General features: G+C 38.2%; 1 protein-coding gene across 2 annotated transcripts in view; it reads left to right on the top strand.

Moving 5' to 3' along the window:
* Nucleotides 1-17,544: 17,544 nt before the first annotated feature.
* Nucleotides 17,545-21,828, top strand: part of LManII (Lysosomal alpha-mannosidase II) — a 77,104-nt gene continuing 72,820 nt past the window's right edge. Inside the window, exon 1 of one of the 2 annotated variants that reach the window (XM_090408954.1) lies at nt 17,545-17,767. In XM_090408954.1, coding sequence (XP_090265080.1) covers nt 17,669-17,767 — 99 coding nt within the window. In that variant the 5' untranslated portion in view covers nt 17,545-17,668. The remainder of the gene's footprint in view (nt 17,768-21,828) is intronic. The other variant, XM_090408952.1, reaches the window with a different exon arrangement.

Here is a 21,828-nt window from a genome sequence, read left to right on the forward strand (position 1 = left end):
GGATTTTAAGGATTCATTCGTGATTGGTGAGTCACTTTGAACAAGATCAAGATCAAGATAAGATAAGGAATCTTGTCGTGGATGTGTGTTGTTATCAAATGAAGATAAGTGATGTAATTTCTTAGTTGTAAATAAGTGACGTTATTGTTTTGAATGGAAAAGGAAGATATATTAGTGGATAAGGATTCGTAGCGTGATTGGTGGGACACTTTAAACCACAGGGGTAGGGTAAATGGGGGAATCGCATACATGTCGTGGATGTGTGTTGTTATCAGATGAAAATATGTGATGTAATTTGTTGGTAGTAAATAAGTGACATAATTTGTTACTTGTTAATAAGTGACATTATTGTTTTGAATGGACAAGGAAGATATATTAGTGGATAAGGATTCGATGCAGTTATGAGCCGCAGATAAGTAAATGGTTTGTGTATGGCATTATGGGTGATGGTTAGTGATAAGATACAGCTTGGAATGTTTGGAATTTTGCTCGGGAGCCTCCTTCTGTCAGCGACATCACGTAGTGTGTTTGGTACGCATTGAGCATTGTGTGTGATTTTAGAGATAAGACATTCTGACGTTATGTGTTTGGAAATTTCTGGGGAACACGTCTCTCTGCGACATCACGTGGTGTTTTGGTTTGCCTATGGAATAGTGGGCAATGTTTTCAGATAAGATATCTTGGAATTTTCCCAGGGTGACATACATTGTCATTGTCATCAAGTTTTGTCTTTGGTTGTCTATAGATGCCTGTACTAATTTTCCAATACATTTTGGGGTATCTTTTTCCTGTTAAAGGTTGGGAATTCTTAGAGTACAGTTGTGATGGTGGCAGCGTTAAGGCTTTTCTGAATAATTTAATTATAAGCTGGTGTCCCCTCAATCACACACTTTTTTTATCTCATATACATAACTCATCCGAATATATTGATTTGTCTACATTTAAGAACTTAAACTTCATTATTTTTCTAATTAATTAATTATTATTATTGTTATTGTTATTATTATTATTATTATTATTATTATTATTACAGGCAACTCCAGAAAGTCATTAGACTCATCGAGGGAGGCCCCAAATCATATTCATCACAACTATTCGACATTCATACAGCATCTATCATACCACGCCTTAAACTCATTCACTGTCACAGCATCCACCACAGACTCTGGGAGCGCATTCCACTCATTCACCACTCTAAAAGTAAAGAACCCAGCTCTAACACCTTTACTAACCACACTTTTGCCCAGTTTCCATGAATGTCCCCTAGTCCTCCCACAACCAGCCCTGTTCTCAAATATATCTTCTGAATTAATTTTAGAGAAACCCTTCGGTATTTGAATGTCTCAATCATATCTCCCCCTTCTCCGCCTATCAACCAATTTTTGCAACCCACAAATCCTCAACCTGTTCTCATAAGGTTTATTCCACAGACCTGCTATCATCTTGGTCACTCACCTCTGGATCCTCTCCACCTCCTCCCCATCAAGAAGAAACCTAGGTGACTCCAAATCTGGGCACAGTAGTCGAGATGGGGTCTTATCAAGGCTCGATACAGAGGAACAATAACCTGCTTGTCAACGTATTCTTCAGCAACCAAGTGATTTGATGAGCTGGTTTGGCCACTATTGCAATGTGCCCCCTAAACTTCAACTCCTTATCCACCAACCCTCCTAAATCTCGTGCCTCATCAATTTCCTGGAGTACAGTTCCACCAATGTAGTAAACTGCTGCTAATCTTTTCACCCCAAAATGTATAACCTTACATTTTGCCACATTAAATTGACATCCATTCTCCTTAGCTCAGACCTCCAGTCTATCCAAATTATCTTGCAAAATTTTAACGTCATCTGCATTCACTATTGCCCCAACTTTGCATCATCTGCAAACAAATGAACTGTTCCTCTCAGATCCTTTCCTATATCATTAATGAATAAATTAAACAGCAGCGGTCCAAGAACAGATCCTTGTGCCACACCACTAGTCACAGGCCGTCTTATGGACTCTACTCCTGAATAAACCATTCTCTGATATCTCTCCATCAACCACCCTCCTATCCATCTCACCAACCCTATATCCACCCCAATATGCTGCAATTTACTGATTAGAATTCCATGTGGTATCCTGTGAAAGGCCTTAGCAAGGTCCAGTAGAATCACTGTAATCCCATTACCCTTATCCAGTTCAGCCATCACTGTGTTATAATATGTGAGCAAGTTACTGAGGCATGACCTACCCTTCACAAAACCATGCTGTCCCCGATACAGTATCCCATTTTCATCTATCCAATCCTGTATTCTTTTCTTGACTAATTTCTCCAAGACCTTGATAATGATTCCTGTTATGCTGATTGGCCGGTAATTTTCAACAGCAGCCTTGGAACCACCTTTATGCAGCGGAACTATTTTCCCCTCTTTCCATCCCCTTGGGACTGACCCAGACCCGAGGCTCAAATTAAACAAAATGGTCAAGGGCAGTGACAATTCTTTAGCCGCTTCACGTACGACACGAGCTGGTATGCCATCCAATCCCACAGACGTATTGACATTGAGGTTCTGTAATAGACTACTTACCTCTACTTCATTCATCACAATTCCAGTATAAGCTGTTGGTTCTTCTATTCCTGCAATATCACCACCTGGATGATATACTCTCGCAAAGTGCTCGCTCAGTAATTCCACAATATTGACTGATTCGGTTACCTCCCTACCCTCAGCATTTTTTAAAATCATTCTACCATGAACATTTTTCCTTTTACTTGCAACATATTAAAAAAACTGTTTGGGATTCACTTTAGCCTGCATGGCCAATTTTCTTTCGTAATCCGCTTTTGCTTTTCTTACCGCCCTTGTTGCCATCCTGGCCTGAGCTTTATACTGTTCCTATGCCTGCTGGTCACCTCTCTTCTTAAATTCCCTCCACAATTGTTTCTTTTTTTGCAGCTCAAGCTTAATAGTGGGTTACAGGCAAATTCATCGAAAAACAATTAATCGAAAGACAATTCATCGAATGCAATTCATCGAACAGCAATTCATCGAAAAAGCAATTCGCAGAATAAACAATTCGCCGAACGACAATTTAACGAATGGCAATTCGTCGAAAAGGCATTTCATCGAATGATCAATTCCTCGAATGATAATTCATCGAACGACAATTCGTAGAAAATGCAATTCATCGAAAAAACAATTCACCGAAAATTGTTCGATGAATTCTTTCATAATTCATCGAAAAGTCATTTTTCTTGCAAACTATTGTTTAGAAAATGCTCAGTAACAATACGGAACGTTACTCATGATACTGACAACACATGAAAGTGGTCATTGAAACGTCATAATTATTTTCTTGCATTTTAGAGCATTCAATGTAAGTGTACACCCTGCTTCATTGAACAGTTAGCTATTTATCTGTGGGAAGACAGGAGTACCACATGCATTTATTTCCCGAATAACCTCGAAAACATGTAATTGCAGTTAATAAGGGGAGGAATAGGCTAAGAAATTCGTTCTACCAAATTTTGTCAGAATAAGTCTAGTCGATTGAAATTAAAAATTTCATTAAATTTCATCCAGCCATTGCGAAATTGCTAATATCATTTAGGAACTTCTTTACGGAAATGTCATGATAAAAGTGATCCATTACGAACTAAAACTGAACCGTGCATTCAGCTTCTTGTTCTGAAAACTTCTGCGAATTCTGCAAAGTCTGCGAGTTATTGTATACATAATTTCGACACTTTTCTTTGTATCCCCGAATATAGCTGAACTGAAAACTGGAACGGTTCGACATTTTTTTGTAAAAGTTTCAAATACGGAATCCAAATAAAATTTTTTCATTAATAAATGTAATAAATAAATAAATTTACTGAACGTAAGTTAGTAGGCCTAACACTGAGATGACTAGGCTTTTCCTCCTGGAAATAGACAAATCGGACAAGAAAGATAATACGAATCCATATTGTTCTGTAATTATTCCTTAGTAAAGCAGCATTGCTATACCAACAATCATTATATTGAGGAGGATGAGGGAAAATAGTATTAATCATTAATATTACTACTACTACTACTAATAATAATAAATTGATTATTTGATGTAAATATTTTTCACAGTATAATAATAAAATATACAGGAATTCAGAGTAAAAATATTGGAAAACTTGAAAAAAATTCATTCCTGAAGATTTTTCAATCATGTTTCACTTATTTACTCCTGTTTCTGTCACTCCTCAACGACGGGAGTGCCACATTCACTTATCTCCCGAATAACCTCGAAATCAAGTAATTGCAGTTAATAAGGGAAGGAATAGGCTCAGAATACTGAAGAGTATATGTGTGGGTATATTTCTGGGTTTTGAGGAGGTGATCGGTGCAGTTTGTTAAAAAAAAAGAGAAAATGTTAAAATATTCTCTAGGAAAGGAAAATAATAAAATAAGGAATGATGAATAAAGAGTCTTAAAAAACAAACCTGTAAACCTTTTAGAAGCATACTCATTTGGTGTTATATTTAGATGAGCAGCGGTTGGAAGTCTTATTCGACTTTTGCAGGATGCCAGTGGTCGGCAGATTACAGTTAGAAAACACAGTGCTAAAGGAAATTGGAATCGGGTTGAGTTGTTTTGAATTAAGGAAGAAGCAACTGGCCTTAAATCCCTGCGTGTTTTTCCAATTCGGTTCGCTTGTTTTTCGGCAAGGAAAAAACCAAGTTTCAGAGAGGAAAAACCTTACACCCTCGTATGAGACAGGCTAACTCACCTTCAGGTTAAACGCCCTGATAAATGCGCTTGACATCCTTGATAAACGTAGGATGCTATAAATTCTAAATGCTGCTATTTAGAATTTATGATCAGAGATGTTGAAGCCTAGATTAATATCATGACTTTTAAGACGTCATTAAAAGAGTTTTTTTAAGGGGAAGGGGCGGAAAAATATGCTACTGCACGTGGCGACAAAATTTCTAGGGCCGGCCCTGGGGACAGTCTGAGTTTTAGGATCCATATCCTAAAAGGCAATGGCAAGAACTTTCCATGCTGACTGTTTGGTTCGAAACTTCTTTGGCCATGAAGAGCCTTTGTGCCTCCACTCCATTGACTGTTTGGTCTCTGGTCATAGTGACGAAGCTATGTTTCATCAACGGTTAGAATATGAGCTAAAAATTTTCACGAGGATGAAATCTCTTTATGAAATGTTCTTTTAACATCTTAAGTATACTCGCCCCAGTGGATATCATTCACTGCAAAAAGTATGCCCCGCCAAAAAATCGCTTTCCGACGAAGTAGGATAAATAGTAGTTATAAATAGTAGGATAATAAAAAAGATATATACCTCTCAAAATAATCCAAAACAAAAAAAAAATGCACACACATCTTCGCCCCCCCCCCACATGCCTTATAATTCATTTTTCGGTGAACTGTATTTTCGATGAATTGTTGTTTTCAATCAATTGCGTTTCGATGAATTGTCTTTTCGATTAACTGCTCATCGGTGAATTGCTTTTTCGGGGAATTGTCTTTCAATGAATTGCTTTTTCGATTAATTGTTGTTCGATAAACTAATTTTCGATGAATTGTTGTTCGATGAATTGCCTTCGATGAATTGTCTTTTGGTAAACTGTTTTTCAATGAACTCTCCGGATACCTAATAGTGTTATTCATCCATTTAACCCCCTACTTGACTTATTATTCGGACTCTTGGTAAACAGTCAACCATTGCCTCCTGCAAACACTTCTTAACCACCTGCAGTTTTACATGCCATGGCACTGAGCCAAGCACACACCTAAGCTTATCATACTTACCAGCCCGGTAATTCCACATGTACCCTGTCTTAATTGTAAATTCCACTCCTTTAGCCACCTCCCAAGTCATGACCTTATGGTCGCTCTCACCAATTGGTGGCAACATGGTCATGTTCGTTACAGCCACATTCTCAGATTCTCAGTTGCAATTACTAGGTCAAGCACTCTCTACCCCCTGGTATTTTCCACTACATGCTGCCGCAGATAGTTGTCCCTTAATAACCGCATAAAATTCAATTCCTTCCTCCCATGTGCCCTCTCCTCTTTCCAGTCAATGTTACGATAATTGAAATCACCCATAATTAATGTTATGTTTTTTGCAAAATGTTTGGCTATTGGTATTTTTTAGTTTTCAGTCAAGAGAAAAACCAAACGGCATTTAAAAATTAATTAAAATAATCGCCACTTAAATGGATTACAACACCGTTTGTATGGTGTCTAGAAATTCTCATGATAATTCAAATTACTTAGTCTTTCCAGAATGGCTCTTCTAAAATAGCTGAATTTAATATCCACAGCACAATACACACTCACACATGAGTTGAAAGAATAATATTTTTGTAAATAACCAGAAAACTAGTTCTCGTTTCCGTTAGTACCAATTGACTATTGTCATCTCAGCCCAATATTTTTTTCACAGTAGGGATATTTATATAAATATATATATATATATATATATATATATATATATATTAACACAATTAGTTTTACATTTTTATTTTTTTAAATCAATACATATAATTCTAAGCAGAATAACTGAACAAAAAAATAAATAACTATTTGCCCTTCTCTGACTATTAATTTTACCTTCGATTCCTTGTGTTCTTAACTTTTTACTGAGTACGGGCGTTACAAACCCGAGGTACCTGATGCTGGACCATGCCTTACTTCATCTGTAGACTGGTCCCTCCTCTTTCCCCCCCTTGCTTCTTTCTTTCTTCTCTTCTTGCTCCTTCCCCTGAATGCTATTAGAGTATTCGATGGGAATCTTTCCTATTTTGCTGTGTCATTTCGTCTGGTGCTAACAGGACATTATCAAACACTGCAACATGATCAGGCCATCAAAAATGTTCATACCGTATCGTCCGTCGCGCTGGTTACCAAGGGATGCGTTCGGATTTTAGGCAGAGGGAACCCCTTCGAAAAATATGTTACAGTCTCCCTTAGACACCACTCCTCAGCACTCTGCTAGAGGAAACTTCATCAATGGGCCTGCTACCCGTTTGGGGAGGTGTTTAGGAACAGCACAAAGAAATGGTTCTGCGAAAGGACGGAAATGGCAATGACAACAGCACCGGCTAGACTTAGTCGGGCTTTCTTCGACCAAGAGCAGAGGCTCTGGAACTGTAGACCTGGATAAGGGGTGGAAGCTCTACTACTCTGATGTGAGCCCAACAATGTCTGCTCAGGAGGGTGTGGGGATATTCACAAGCCCCCAGCTGTAAGACTGTGTTGCTGAGTGAATCCCATTGGGGTAACGGGTATGTGTATTAAAGCTTCAGATGAAAACCACGATTTGGCTGTGGTGCAAGCCTATGCACCTAATATGGCATCAGAATACTCTGCCTTCCTAGAGGAAGTGGATTCTGCTTTTGACAGGGTGGCAGACATGGAATCAGTCCTGCTAATGGGTGACTTTAATGCACATGTTGGAACAGATGACCAGACATGGAGGGGTGTAGTTGGGAGGAACGGCGCCCCTGACCTTAACGCGAATGGGTAGAAATTATTGGACAGCAGGTTCATAATGAATGTCTTCTTCCAGCATGTGTTGGACGCTCATGTGAGAAGAGGGGTAGAACTGTCAACTGACCACCACCTTGTTGTGTGCACTCTACGGCTTCAGAAACCAGATGCCACCATCAACGCTGGTAGGCCTATGCAGCTATACTGCGTGAAATGGGAGGCACTGGAAACTGAGGCTGTGAGGAAGAATTTTGCAGATGACATTTCCTCCAGGCTTAAAGAGATTCCCAAGCATACTTCAGATGTTGAGGAGGAATGGAAGCTGTTCAGAACAGCTATGAGAGTGCCTCTGCACTCTCATGCTGTGGCAGAAAGCGGCTCGGCGTGGCAATGGGCAGTGAGAAATGACACCTTGGTGGAACCAAGAAGTCCAAACAACTGTCCGGGCAAAAAAGGAGTCCTACCTAACATGGCTTAGGGTCAGGTCACCTGAGATGCGTTTGCGGTATGCTGAGACACGAAAAGCTGCTGCTGAGCAGTAAAGACAGCAAAGCAGAAGGCTTGGGAATCCTTTGGAGAAAGATTAGACTCATCCTATGCAAATGTAAACAAAGTATTCTGGCAGACCATCCACCGCCTTCGAGGGAGGAAATCGTGCACAGCAAGGGCAATTAAGGCCTCTGATGGTGCACTTTTAACAACCGAGAAGGATATCCTCCACAGATGGAGGGAATACTTTGAGAGCCTTCTTAACCCCGGTGGCCCAGCAGTTGTGGACATTCAAGAGGTGCAGAGATCGGGATAATGACTAGTCTCACAGCAGAAGAGGTCCATTTAGCAATAAAATCGCTAAAATCGGGCAAGGCTGCTGGCGATGATGAAATTCGGCCCCAAATGCTAAAAGCCTTAAATCGAGACGGTTTTCTCTGGCTGATTCGAGTGTGCCAGGCTGCTTGGATATCTGGGCGAGCACCAAAGCAATGGCAGACAAGCATAATAATACCAGTCTTCAAGAAGGGAGACCAGAAGGATTGCAGTAACTATCGTGGCATCTCTCTGCTCAGCCTGCCTGGGAAAGTGTATGCTAGGTGCTTGGAAAGACGGTGCAGGAGTATAGTTGAGTCAAAGTTCCAGGAAGAACAATGTGACTTTCGTCCTGGTAGAAACACAACTGACCAAATCTTCACTTTAAGGCAAGTCTTTGAGAAATCTTAGGAATATGCCAAGAATGTTTACACGTTTTGTGGACTTGGAGAAGGCATATGACTAGGTTCCTCGGGATAAGCTTCGGCAAGTAGTACAGGAGTATGGAGTGGATGGCCAACTATTAGCTGCTATCAAGTCCCTGTATGAATGCCCAGAATTTTATGTCAAGGTAAACAGCACAAAGTCTGAACCTTTCACAGTCTCTGTTGACCTCTGCCAAGGGTGTGTTCTGTCACCCCTCCTTTTCATAATATTTATGGACTGGGTTGATAGGCACAGCCGAGGCAGTGAGTGTGTCAGAATTGGAAGATGTAGCATTGGACGTCTGCTTTTTGCAGATGACTAGTTCTGCTTAGCTCTTCCACAGATGAACTCCAGCGAACCCCTGGATAGGTTTGTAGGCTGTATGTGCAGATGCCGGAATGATGATCAGTGTGGCCAAAACTGAAACATTTGTGGTCTCAAGACAACCATCCCAGTGCACTCTACATGTAAGTGGAGTCCCAATGAGGCAGGTGGAGAAGTTTTAATACCTTGGGTACATATTCACGAATGATGGAAAATGCGATGTAGAGCTAGATACTCGAATTGGCTTATCAAACTCAACATTGCAGGAGCTTGGCCATTCGATAGTATTGAAGCGGGAGTTAAGCCAGAAGGAAAAGCTGGCTGTCTTCAATACAGTGTATGTCCTCATCCTCACCTATGGTCATGAGAGTTGGGTAATGACCGAAAGAATGCGGACATGAATCCGAGCAGCTGAAATGAGATTTCTTCAAGGGGTTGCATGGCTGACAAGACTCGACAGAGTCAGAAGCTCTGCAATTCGGAAAACCCTCAATACTCAACCACTGCTTCTCCGTGTTGAGAGATCACAGTTACGTTGGTACGGGCACCTGGTCAGAATGCCACAAGAGAGGCTCCCTCAACAGGCCCTCTTTGCCAAGCCAGAGGGTGGGAGGTGATGCGGAAGGCCAAGGACTCGCTGGATAGATTATATCCAAAACCTTGGATGGACACGTTTGGGAATCCAACCAGAACACCTGAGTTTTGTGGCAGAGGATCGTGACCATTGGAAGTTCCTCTTGCAGCTGTTGCCCGCACAACCCAATTAGGAAAGGTGGGCCTTGAAGATGTGTGTATGTAAACATTTTTTCTTTACAATTTTTCTTTGTTTATTTATTTTTTTATTTCATTTTTATTTTTTGATGGTTTACATTCTTGCATATTGTTGTCAAGAAATATAGTAACCCTACTTACAGACACTGGTTAAGTATGTCTTAATTTCTGTTTAGTTAGTAATACGAAAAACCTTGTTTGTCTCATTTCTGTTTCATAAACTTAATAATGCAAAAGAAAAGAAAAAAAATTAACTTGTGTTCTTAACTGGCTTGAGATGAGAAGAGGGAAATTGTAATTATCAGAGATCCCTGTTTACATCCCAGGCCACCTGCAAATGCCCATAGAGGGTGCACCATCTAAATAGGACTTTAGTTTCACTCTGAATTGTATTTGTGTGTGTTGTTACAAAATGTTTTTGTAATCCCCGAAGCTGTCACTGTAACGGAGACGAATTATTGGAAGTATTAAAATTAATTTTAATCCTTTCTCAGTGCTGTTAATATTCCATTAAACATCTAACATGAATATATTTTTATAAATATCCCTACTGTGAAAAACATGTTGGGCTGAGAGAACAACAGTCAATTGTTACTAACAGAAATGAGATAAACAAGGAGCTGATGGTAATTGTTGTCTCTCCTGTAAAAGTCATAGTGCAAATTGTATTGAAATGTCACATGAAGTAGAATCACGTGAATTACACATACTGTCTAAACTAAAGTTCTAAACATTGAGAGATGTGAAATTACCGATAGATGGCAGATATTAGTCAGGAAAAGACAGTTTGAGCTTACACTCACCACCTTGGGAATAAAAACACAGCATGACCCCAATGTGGAGGAATTAATGGAGTACCAAATGGACGGAAATCTAAAGGATGTAGTCAACTAGATTTTCTGGTTATTTACAGAAATATTGTTCTTTCAACTCATGTGTGAGTTTGTGTTGTGCTGTGGATATAAAATTCAAGTATTTTGGAATACCTTTTTTTGGAATATTCGCACTTAGAAGAGCCATTCTGAAAAGACTAAGTAATTTAAATTATCATTAGAATTTCTAGAATACATACAAAAGGTGTTGTAATCCATTTAAGTGTCGATTAATTTAATTTATTTTTTAATGCCGTTTAGTTTTTCTCTTGACTGTGAACTATAAAATACCAATAGCCAAACATTTTGTAATGTTTGTTAGTTAGATCTTAGTTAGTTAGTCATTTAATATCTTAAATGTAGACAAATCAAAATATTCGGATGAGTTATGTATATGAGATAAAAAAAGTGTGTGACTGAGGGGACACCAGCTTATAATTATATTATTCAGAAAAGCCTTAACGCTGCTACCATCACAACTGTACTCTAAGAATTCCCAACCTTTAACAGGAAAGAGATACCCCAAAATGTATTGGAAAATTAGTACAGCCATCTCTAGACAACCAAAGACAAAACTTGACGACAATGACAATGTATGTCATCCTGGGAAAATTCCAAGATATCTTATTTGAAAACATTGCCCACTATTCCATAGGCAAACCAAAACACCACGTGATGTCGCAGAGAGACGTGTTCCCCAGAAATTTCCAAACACATAACGTCAGAATGTCTTATCTCTAAAATCACACACAATGCTCAATGCGTACCAAACACACTACGTAATGTCCCTGACAGAAGGCGGCTGCCGTGCGGAATTCCAAACTAATATATCTTCCTTTTCCATTCAAAACAATAATGTCACTTATTTACAGCTAATGCATCTTCAGCAGTGTACTGTATGGATCTGAAACGTGGGTAATAAATAAAGAATCAAGAAAAAGAATTTTGGCATTTGAAAGAACTTGTTACAGGAAGATTCTAAAAATAGGATGGGTACAGAAAATCACTAATGAAGAGCTCTATCAGAAGATACAACCAGAAGAGAATCTAATGCAGAAGATTATAAATCGGAGGCTGCAATTATTTGGACACATCTGTAGAATGAGTGAGGACCATAAGATAAGACATTTATGTTTGGTATTTTGGATGGTTTAACACTTTCATTGCCAAGCTGAAAATTGGAATTTCGTGTGGTAGCCAAATTGTTTTTATTTTTTTATTTAGTTAGCGATGTCCACGTGATATCGCGTGATCGCGCGATATCGTTCGCTGCCAAGCTGAAAATTGGAATTTCGTGTGGTGGCCAATTTTTTTTAATTTTTTTATTTAGTTAGCGACTTATTGCCAACACTCACACACCATTCCGTACACGAACAAAACAAACAACGTGACGTCACACACACAGATTGCCCCGAGAAAAATTCAAAACATTCCAATCCCATGACGTCCCGATTCCTTATCTTATCTTGATCTTGACCTTGTTCAGAGTGTCCAGTATACTACTAAGCCCAACTTGAAAAGTCACTGCTCCCTAGTCAAGAGGCCACGTATTTGAATCCACCGTGGATTGGGATGCTTGTGAAGGTCTTCGGTTGATAAATGATTTTCATGGCATGGTTTGAGACCTTCGCCTACTTATCGGAGGCCTGAAGGATATGAATTAAAAGAAAGAAAATGTGATTGCTAGATCGCTTCAACAATATCGAATGACCTATTACGCAGTTCTAATGTAACATTCTGTAGGTTTAAAATTATCGTGATGTGGACTTCATTCTGTATCACAAAACCGGAAGTCTCAATTTTGAACCTGTCTAACCCTTAGATATTCTCTTTGGTGTGGTGGATCGGCCGCTTGCTTTATCTCAGCTGGATGATGCTTTAATTTTGACACATTCCGTTCACAGTGTGAAACCGAGTTGATCACTCGGTTTGGCGTCGGGGTTGGTTCCGAGGTCTTGCAAAGAAGTCGTTTACTGATTGACAACCCACTGCCAGGGAAGTAGCTGTCCGAAATCTAAAACATAAAATAACGAAGTTGCATTATTCTATTCAGCGATAAACCAAAAGGGTCATATTAACTTGTGCTCGTAAACTCCTCGGCCACTTCCGACGTGAGCGCTCCCCAAATCCCTTTCGTCACGAGAAAATCTCCGAACAAAGAATTTTTTAGACGAGCGAAACCCAACCCTTGAGTCGAGTTGCTACGCTGTTTGTTCCAGAGCACGTGAAAAGTTCTTTTTCCAAAATTTCATCTTTTTTTTGTTGCTGTCAAGTTTTATCTCAGCAACAAAGAAATGACGCATATAAGGTGAAGTTCTTCGTTTTGACCTGCGTGTTATTGCGATGATGAGGTCGCCTAATAAAATTAAGGTTTTTAGTTGGGAAAAATGCGCGTTGGTAATCAGGGATCATTTATAAAGAATGCATCCTGTTATGGGGGAACTTAAACGAATGTGTCATCTTATGGATCGGAAGGAGGACATCTTTAGAAGAATCACGGAACTGATAGGCGGCATCTCAACACATTTGAAAATTCAAAAAGATCGTTTAAAAAATTTTAAATGGCTGAACGTTAACAGCCGTTAACGGTACAAAGTTAACGAAAACTTTATATATTATTAAGGTACAAAAACAGGATAAAATTAATCTGGAGATTATAAAATTAATGAAATATCTTGAAATATTTTCATCAAACTTCTGTATGCCTTCTGTTCAGATTTTGAAAAATGATAGTTGCTCAGTTGCGTTTGTTCGAGCAGACTGATATGCCGAGTCTCAATACCGATCCACGTGTGCTAGTATAAGTGATTCTCCTTAAGTGTAACGTGTTATGCCTTTCGATCGACTGAATTGTGAAAAACAATCTAAAAAATATTGTTGTGATCTGTAAATAAACCCAAATGAAGAAGGAAAAGCTTAGTGATGAGCAAGTTGAAGTGAGTTTAGAAGTCGTCTGCTCATTGGAGTAATGGTTTGCATCCGCATGCCAGACAGACAACGCGATGGTAAATAATTTGCTAAATTATTTAGCATCGCTAAATAATTTCTAAATAAATAATTTCATTAAAAGCTGAGTGAATCTAATTAATTAATCCACGCCGCACACATCGTACGTTTCATATTGAGTTATAACGCGTCCACTATACAAAGATGCAACGAAATCATCTCTCGAACAATTTTACTCGTAATCATGGACTGATGGACATTTTGCCAACAATCGCCAGTTCAGTTCAAGGGCACATGTTGCACTCGTATCCAACAGCTACAAGCAAAAACAAAAAATAGATTTTCCTTCGGACATACACAGCGGAAATGTGTATACTGGAGATTTTGTCACCTGGTGGATGCAAGCAGAACATACAAATTTTGATTAAGACATGCTGAGGGAGGATTTGTGCTTTAAGCACCATAAATCACGTTTCCATTCGTTAGTTTCTCTTCGGGGTGGAATTCTTTCTTTAACTTAAATGTCTCCGTACCTTAACCACAAAAACGAGGTGCGCTTTACTTGAAAAGTCCTGGTTCGGAACAAGAAAAATAATTCATAAGAAATTTCAATAGGAAATGAGCTAGCGGGAAATACACAAACATAATGCAACGCCCTAAGGCCTTATTGTTCGCAGCGTTAGCGAACCAACCTGAAATAAATGTATTGTTATTCATTTTTTCAGAATTTCCACGCGCTGAAAGTTGATTGAAAATAGTATGTTACCGTGAAAGAGCCAATGCTAGAAAAGCCACAAACTATCATCTACCGGACAAATATAAGGTTTGATGCCGCTCGGACCTTCAATCAGCGTGATGGAAAACAAATTCTGAAGAAGCAATTTGCGTTTTAGCTACACATACACACACAGAGACGTTTCCATAGAGTGGAAATATCCGCTCCGACAGCTCACCCGACGCATCTTGTCCATTACAAGATTGATGAGAATGCATCAACATTATCAGGATGACGACAACAAGAAGCACAAATGAATCAAAATTGAATTTTGGCATGAATTTAGCTTTGCATCACGAAAATTCACGTCTCAATAAGGTGATCTAAAATCATGCAGAGCGTTCAGTTGACAGTAGAAATATAAGAATGGCGATCCTTGGACGCTTCGGTTATTTACAGAAATGCGACCAGAAAGCCACCCGTTCCCAGATAATCTAAAATGCATTCCAATCATCTTCACGTTTACTGAAGGAGGGCATTTATACAAACACGAAAATTCTATTTTATTGAAATATTTTTTGCTCATCCCATGAATCGGAAGGTCACGTGAATCCAGGGTGCTTTAAGTGCGCAGTCGGAACCGAATATTTCCACTCGATGGAGGAGTTTCTTCGCGTAGCTAAAACAGAAACGACTTCTTCTGAGCGCTTCTAATTTGCCGTCTCACATTGCCTGACCTTTACAAACCTGTCCAACAACTCCGCTTTCTTACGCATGCATATGCAAACACGGATGCTTATTTATTTTTCCGCCAACTACTGAAGGTCTACTCGCTCAAATAAACAGTAGAAAGTAACTTCTGCTCATATCCACTGCTTTATCCTGAACGAGAGAAAGTAACAGAAAAGTTTTACTTAAAACAATAAACTAAGGAACAGTTCTTTTCCGCTCAGAGGAGAGTCGCAAAATTCGGTTTTTCTTGATAAAACGTGGGCTATCATTGTGTACTATGCACATCTGGAAATCTTGTCTTATCATTCAGCACCGATCGCAAATATATTTTGTGTATTGCGACCGCTGCCTACGTCCAAATGACAGACTGATGATAACAGTTGCTTTGTTCTCAGATTAAACGAGCTGCAGGCATTCTCATTGTTTCTATGGCGATCATGCGAGTACAGCCCATTATCTGATCAGGAACAGATACGATAAGAGAATCACTTATACTGCATATACCGTACAGTTCTCGATCATCATTAGTGGGACACTATTGAAGACACGACGATGTCTTCAATAGAGTTATGACGATGTTTGTTTTATGCTACTTCATGTTCGAGAATGTATCAAAACGGATACATTTAATGATAAATGTGGCGCCATCTGTTGACAAGAAATATATTATAAGGATAACGGAGGAAAGAGTTCAAGCAATTTTCGCATTTGGTTTTTCGCAGTTTAATCTTATATTATTTTTTTTTAAATAATTCAAGATGCACTTTTTTTTTTTTTTTACAAAATAAGTGTTTGTTACTTATTTTTTTACATATTTTGTGGGAATCAACCCACACTGTCGCTGATTTAAAAATTGTCAACACTCCTTGATGGATTTCAAACACATTCATGTTAGTACTTCTGCATCTTGATATTGTCGCCTCATAATTTCAAAAAATAAATAATGAGGGATAACTAAATCGCATCTAAATCCAATTCGGTATACTTTTTAAGAGAATATAATTTACTAAATGTGTACAGGAACAGAACGTGAAATGGGAAGATAAACATAAACAACTCGTGCATTTCCTTTTTTCCGGATAAAATGAATGAAAAACAAAAGTGGAGAGAATGCAATCTGCAGATTGGAACGTCTTAACTTGTTTTGTGCTTTTCGAAAAACTGCTTGACGTTGAGAATAAACATAGCGCTCACATCAGAGAATATTTCATAGACAACAGCGCATAACTGTCAGCGTATATCTGCCAAAAAGGGACATTACTAGTAATTACTTGCCGGGGCAAAAAAAAAGCAATATATAACGAAAACATATCACAAACAAGATTCTTACTTCGCGATACCAGCAGCAAAAAAAAGTCTCGGAACAGAGAAAAATCGATGACATATTTTACATTGAAGACAAACAACAAGTCTGTCAACATCTGAATTATAAGACTTTAACAAAATGTTCAGAATTTAACCCCATGAATTTAGCACAAGTTCAATTTGTACATGCTGGAGTTGTTCATTTTCTTTCTCACTTGCGCAGAAGATCGGCATGAGATTTCTCTGATAATTTTAGCAATAATAAAATAGTCCATAACTTGACCTCGGTTAAGTATCCTTTCTTAGTACATTTTCTTTGTTTATTTTATGCTCTATTTTTACTGCAGATGCTTCACATGACTTTTAAATAACAAGATATAAAATTTCCAAGACTGTTGCGGAAGAGTTCAATACCTAGTCATTTAACCATATTTCTTTGCAACATTATTTTGAAAAATAAATGAAATAAAAGCAGTTTCTCGATGTTTATTACTGCGAGTGCGCGGGGCGAGTGAGCTCTTAACGGGATTGTTATTTTGCCGCTCAGAATAGAAAGCGTGAAAAACACCAAGAAAGTCCAAGAAAATTGACTCGAATAACTGAAGCAGAATAAGAAAGAAAGATTCCTCTTAACAGAACTCCCCAACCTCTCCAAAGGTTCCTTGACCTTTTGGATCACATGAAGAATTATTAGAAAGTTTACGAGTGGCATCTGCTTTCGGTGTGCTCCGGACTAATTCTGTTTTACGACTGCATGTGCTGCAGAGTTTAATTATAAGCCATCGGGCGAACACGTAAAGTAGCAAACTGTGTATAATTTGGCGCGGAGGGGAGTGAGACCTAAGATTCCTTTCGTCAACGCTAAGATTGACTTATTCTAAAACAGAAACATTAAAGTACAGATCACGTGCCAGAAATGTATTGTAAATAGCTTTAATCCCTTGAAAGCGCGACATGGCTAAAATCTAAAACACTGACGTCCACCAATAATTAACTTAGAAAATTACGTATCAATTTGTTCGTACCGTATTTATTAACCTCTGGTCTCGGTAATGAACTCGGCTACTTGTGCAAACTGCAGCTGTTATCAGAGGGAACGGACATAGTCGAACGATTAGCAATCTGTTTACTTTGGACTTTTATCAACAGACACATCACATGGCAAAAAGCTGATACTTTTGTAGGAAATGCGTCAGCTGGTGGCAGCAGTTCACGCCGCCGCGTTAACAGAATTGTGGTTTGGTTAGCTTTACCAGAGGAATTAAGAGAAAGGAGCCCTCGGAGAAAAGAATATTACAAATATGACTTCGCTTCTGCTGTTTGCATGTCTGTTCGCAACGATCGACTTAGGAACCAGCTTTCCTGCAAGTAGATGGAACGATGCCAAATGCAACTACCAGGTAGATAATTGTTTTCTGAAATAAAATGTTATTTATTATAAGTTAATTATTTGATTATGCAAAAGCTGTTGTCGACTTTCTTCCTTCTGTTTCTGGACTTTTATTTTTTAAATTTGTTTTATTGGAGCCGCCATATTTAAACTTTGAAGGACAGTTCTCCATAAAATACAGAATCGTAGACCGATTATTGTTGCTTAGACAAAGGAATAGGAATGGAATAATAATAATAATAATTAAATTTTGTGTTCAGAACACCTTGGATAGGATCTCACTTTGAGAAAATTAGAACAGAGCTTTGTGAAAGAGAGGAAAAGATTTTAACAAATCTGCTAACTTTGTAAGGACTTCCTCTGCAACCAGAGAAATAGATTGTTGTGATGTAATTGATTTGGATTTCAAGAAGGCGATTGATGGTAGTTCGCATTCGATCCTGCTGGTCAGAGTGGAAAAATCGATTATTTGGCTCTCATTCTAATCGACGATTACTTCGAAAAAGTACTCGAGTAATAAGTTGAGGCAACCAGTAACCAACCAAAAAAAAATGTTTGGAGAGGAAACTTCTATAATCAGGTGAAAAGGAGCGGATTGGCCCAGGATTCAGTTTATTGTTAACCAAGTTATTTAATATATTCACCAATGATTTAACCCAAATCATTGATGTAGAATGCGAAATCTCCAGGTACTCCGGATTTTCTTCGAAATATAAACGCCACCTCGAAAGTATTTTTGCAGTATCCGAAAAACAACAACAAATTATGTAATAACAAATTACACTTTTAGCGCTACTCCCGTTTATATAATTAAAAATTTTTTATTTATTTTTAGTGCTACTCAAAATCAGAAAGTGCAATGAAGTGTAATAAACAATTTCAGGATCGATCGTCTGAAGAAAGGTATGAAATATATAAAAACTCTAAGAAAACACACAGAAAATGATCCTATGCGATGAAGGTATTCCTGCCCTTCATGATGTTACGTAAACAAGAAGTCGGGCAAGTGTAAGAGATCTTAAAAATGATCTCGTGCGTACTAACTGAGAGAAAGCGCGATCGAATGAAAGAAACCTCTGGAATGCACCAAATGTTTAATCCTTAAAATTGCAGCCCAAACTTTTGAATCAACAAAGATCTTATTTTAGACACCTTCCCCCTGAAACCACACTAAGGAAAGTTTGAGAAATTCTAAGTCTACACTGTCAGCTGGCCTCTAGCACCAAATAAAACTGAGTCTGCTTTTGTTTCACCTCCCCTTCTGAAAAAAAAAAAAAGCTTGCTACGCCCTCAGTCCTGCCGCCGTTCTTACAAAGTGTTCATAAACAAAACTTCTCATAAAATCCACCCATCAGGATGGGACTTGAACCTACTTTTCTTGTCATCTACAAAAGATTCTGGCGAAATATTGTAAAAAAAAAAAAAAACTGCTAAAAATATCACTTTTTTATAGATCGGATGCATAAAATTCCTTAGGAAGTCATAAATCTCAAAAAAACATATGTGAAATGCTCAGAAGATATAAATAGACTCTCAAAGTGAAAACAAAGGACTTTCAACCACGTTATGAAGAAGACAGCAACGCATACCGAAAATGAGACTTAATTAGATATCAACGAAACTTTAATAAGCTGACGAATTTCTGACTCGCTCAGTGCGTGAAGCAACCTACTGATCGATTTCTGCATGAAGTGGGGAGGGGGGGGGGCTGACTATTCTGCTCGTGAACATCGGGGAAGCATTCGAAAATATTGACTTACATTACGGGCTTATCTGAAGTATTCGCTTTTCGCGTTATTGATATGTCGATTCTAATGGAGTACTCACGGTAAGGCGATTAACTGCTACATTACAAACTTCTAACTACGTAAACACTGCCGCAAGATAAACCGGGATTGCGGAACACTAATATAGCCAAAAATTAATAGCGAAGGAAATTGATTGAAGTTTGAACATGGTGGAAATATTTATATTCAAAAATAATTAGTGTCGCTAATCAAAGGCACTCTCCGATGTTAAATGCTATTTCAAGAACAAAATTTCTACTTGAAATTTTGGCTTTAATAATATTCGTTATATTAACATTAACTAAAGATATCATAATAACACTGTACTTAGACTATGTTTAACTTAATAGTGATGCAGAGTTCTTGTACAGCCCTCATAAACATTCAGTTCCCCCCCCCCCCTAAAGAGTTATACAAGAAATAATCATAAAATGTAAACTAGCAGATCGATACTTCGTTGAGCAGATGCAATACAGAACAGAATCACCATCGTTAGTGCTCTCAAAATCAGTGCCATGAAATAAAAAAGAGAAGGAGGAACAGGAAACGCTGCCGGGAAACAAATAGCATAATCGAACTCGGTAGATATTGGCTGACTGAAATATTCAAGCTCACACTACAGAAAAGTGAAAGATGTAAACAAACCAAAATACATAAACCATAATTTGAGGTATGCAAGGAATGATTACTTTATGGGAATAATTAAAGTGATACCAAATAACTTAGCTTTATAAGCTGGATATAAAAGAAAACGGTAAGAAACGGGGGGGGACAAAAAGTCACTGCCTCTAAAAGTATGAATAAAATCTTGGTAGTTGAAAGGTCACAGTAACCACCCCAATATACAATCCAGGGGAAAGAAATTCAACCGGACCGATAGCTGCACTTCCAGTCTTAAATGAAACTGTGGAGATTCTGCATAACATTACAATACATTTTTACTCAGATGACCAACGGGAATTTAGAGAAAAAATAGACCAAGCACAGATGCAATATTTCCACTAAAGGAGTTAACAGAAATTATTAGAATATTTTATATAATTAAAATTATATTAAAATCGGTTTGAAGCACTTACACACAAAAAGTATACGATTTTTGATCATCCAGTCAGTACATCAGGTGGAGTTAAAATATCCTATTTAATAAGAGGTTAAATATTGCGGAAATTCCTACAAGGGAACAATGGAGTTCATTCATAAGGAGATTTTTATCATAGCGCATAATTGACGATTCCATCTGTTCCGGATATTATCTCCCGAAGAGGACTGCAATTCGTATAAGCCACTGAAAATTGTATTATCACCCACATCGAGATCATCGCACGTTTTGGCATATAAACTGTTTAGAAAGAATCAAATCGTCACGTAAAAAGCGAAAATCAAAGAAACGCTAGGACTAATATTTAATAAGAAAGTCCAAATAAGAAGAAAATGCAGATAATTAATAATAAAAAGAAAAAAATTGATGTTGAGAAATATCCCTTTGAGGAAAGGCAACAACTCTTATACGCCAACTTAACGCACTTCAAATAAAGATACCGAAATAGACAAAAGTTTTTATTTCGTGGTTTAGTCTTTAATTCACCGAGCAGCTTCACACCTTTTCTGAACGGGGCAAGTTGATGGTTTCAATTGTTTTAAGTGTTCGCCCTTCTCTCGGGAGCGTGTGGACGGGGGGGGGGGGGGGGTTTGACAACACGGCGACTTAAATTCGTAGAATTTCTAAAGATCTTAAATGGCCATTTGGATCTCAGTAAATATGTAAATTGGACACTTTTTGGTTGATCCATGAGGAACAGTTTGGTGCAAATCGCTCCCTGGCTTGTATCATAACCATTCCACACATTTTCGCTGAAATGAAGCTGAATTGATATTATTTACGAAGTGCATTCTGGGTATCATTGAATAAATTCGCGACGTCAACAGCGAAAATTAAACATCAAAGCTAAAAACGAAACCCCTGATTTATTTATCTTACTAATATATCAAGGTTCTATTTTTTTTTTTTTTTTTTGATTTCTTCACTTTTATAGCATGAACCAACTTGTTGATACTGTCAATTACCAATCGGCTTTGCACATCTTTCTCTCTCTCTCTCTCTCTCTCTCTCTCTGCAATCATGTTAGAATAAAAGCCTGCCGCGGAAGATACGGGACTGAAAACCTCAAACTCACAAGGTGATTGCTTGAAGCTTATCGTGTTTTGCCATTGGTTTTGCGTACACGAGAGAAACGAATGTTTCATGACTGGATTTTATTTTATTTATTTTTGTAAATAGAACAAA

The sequence above is a fragment of the Typopeltis vanoorti genome, chromosome 19 (genome assembly GCF_054136105.1).
Source record: "Typopeltis vanoorti isolate ZY-2024b chromosome 19, IOZ_Tvanoo_1.0, whole genome shotgun sequence".
NCBI classification, from domain to species: Eukaryota; Metazoa; Arthropoda; class Arachnida; order Uropygi; family Thelyphonidae; genus Typopeltis; species Typopeltis vanoorti.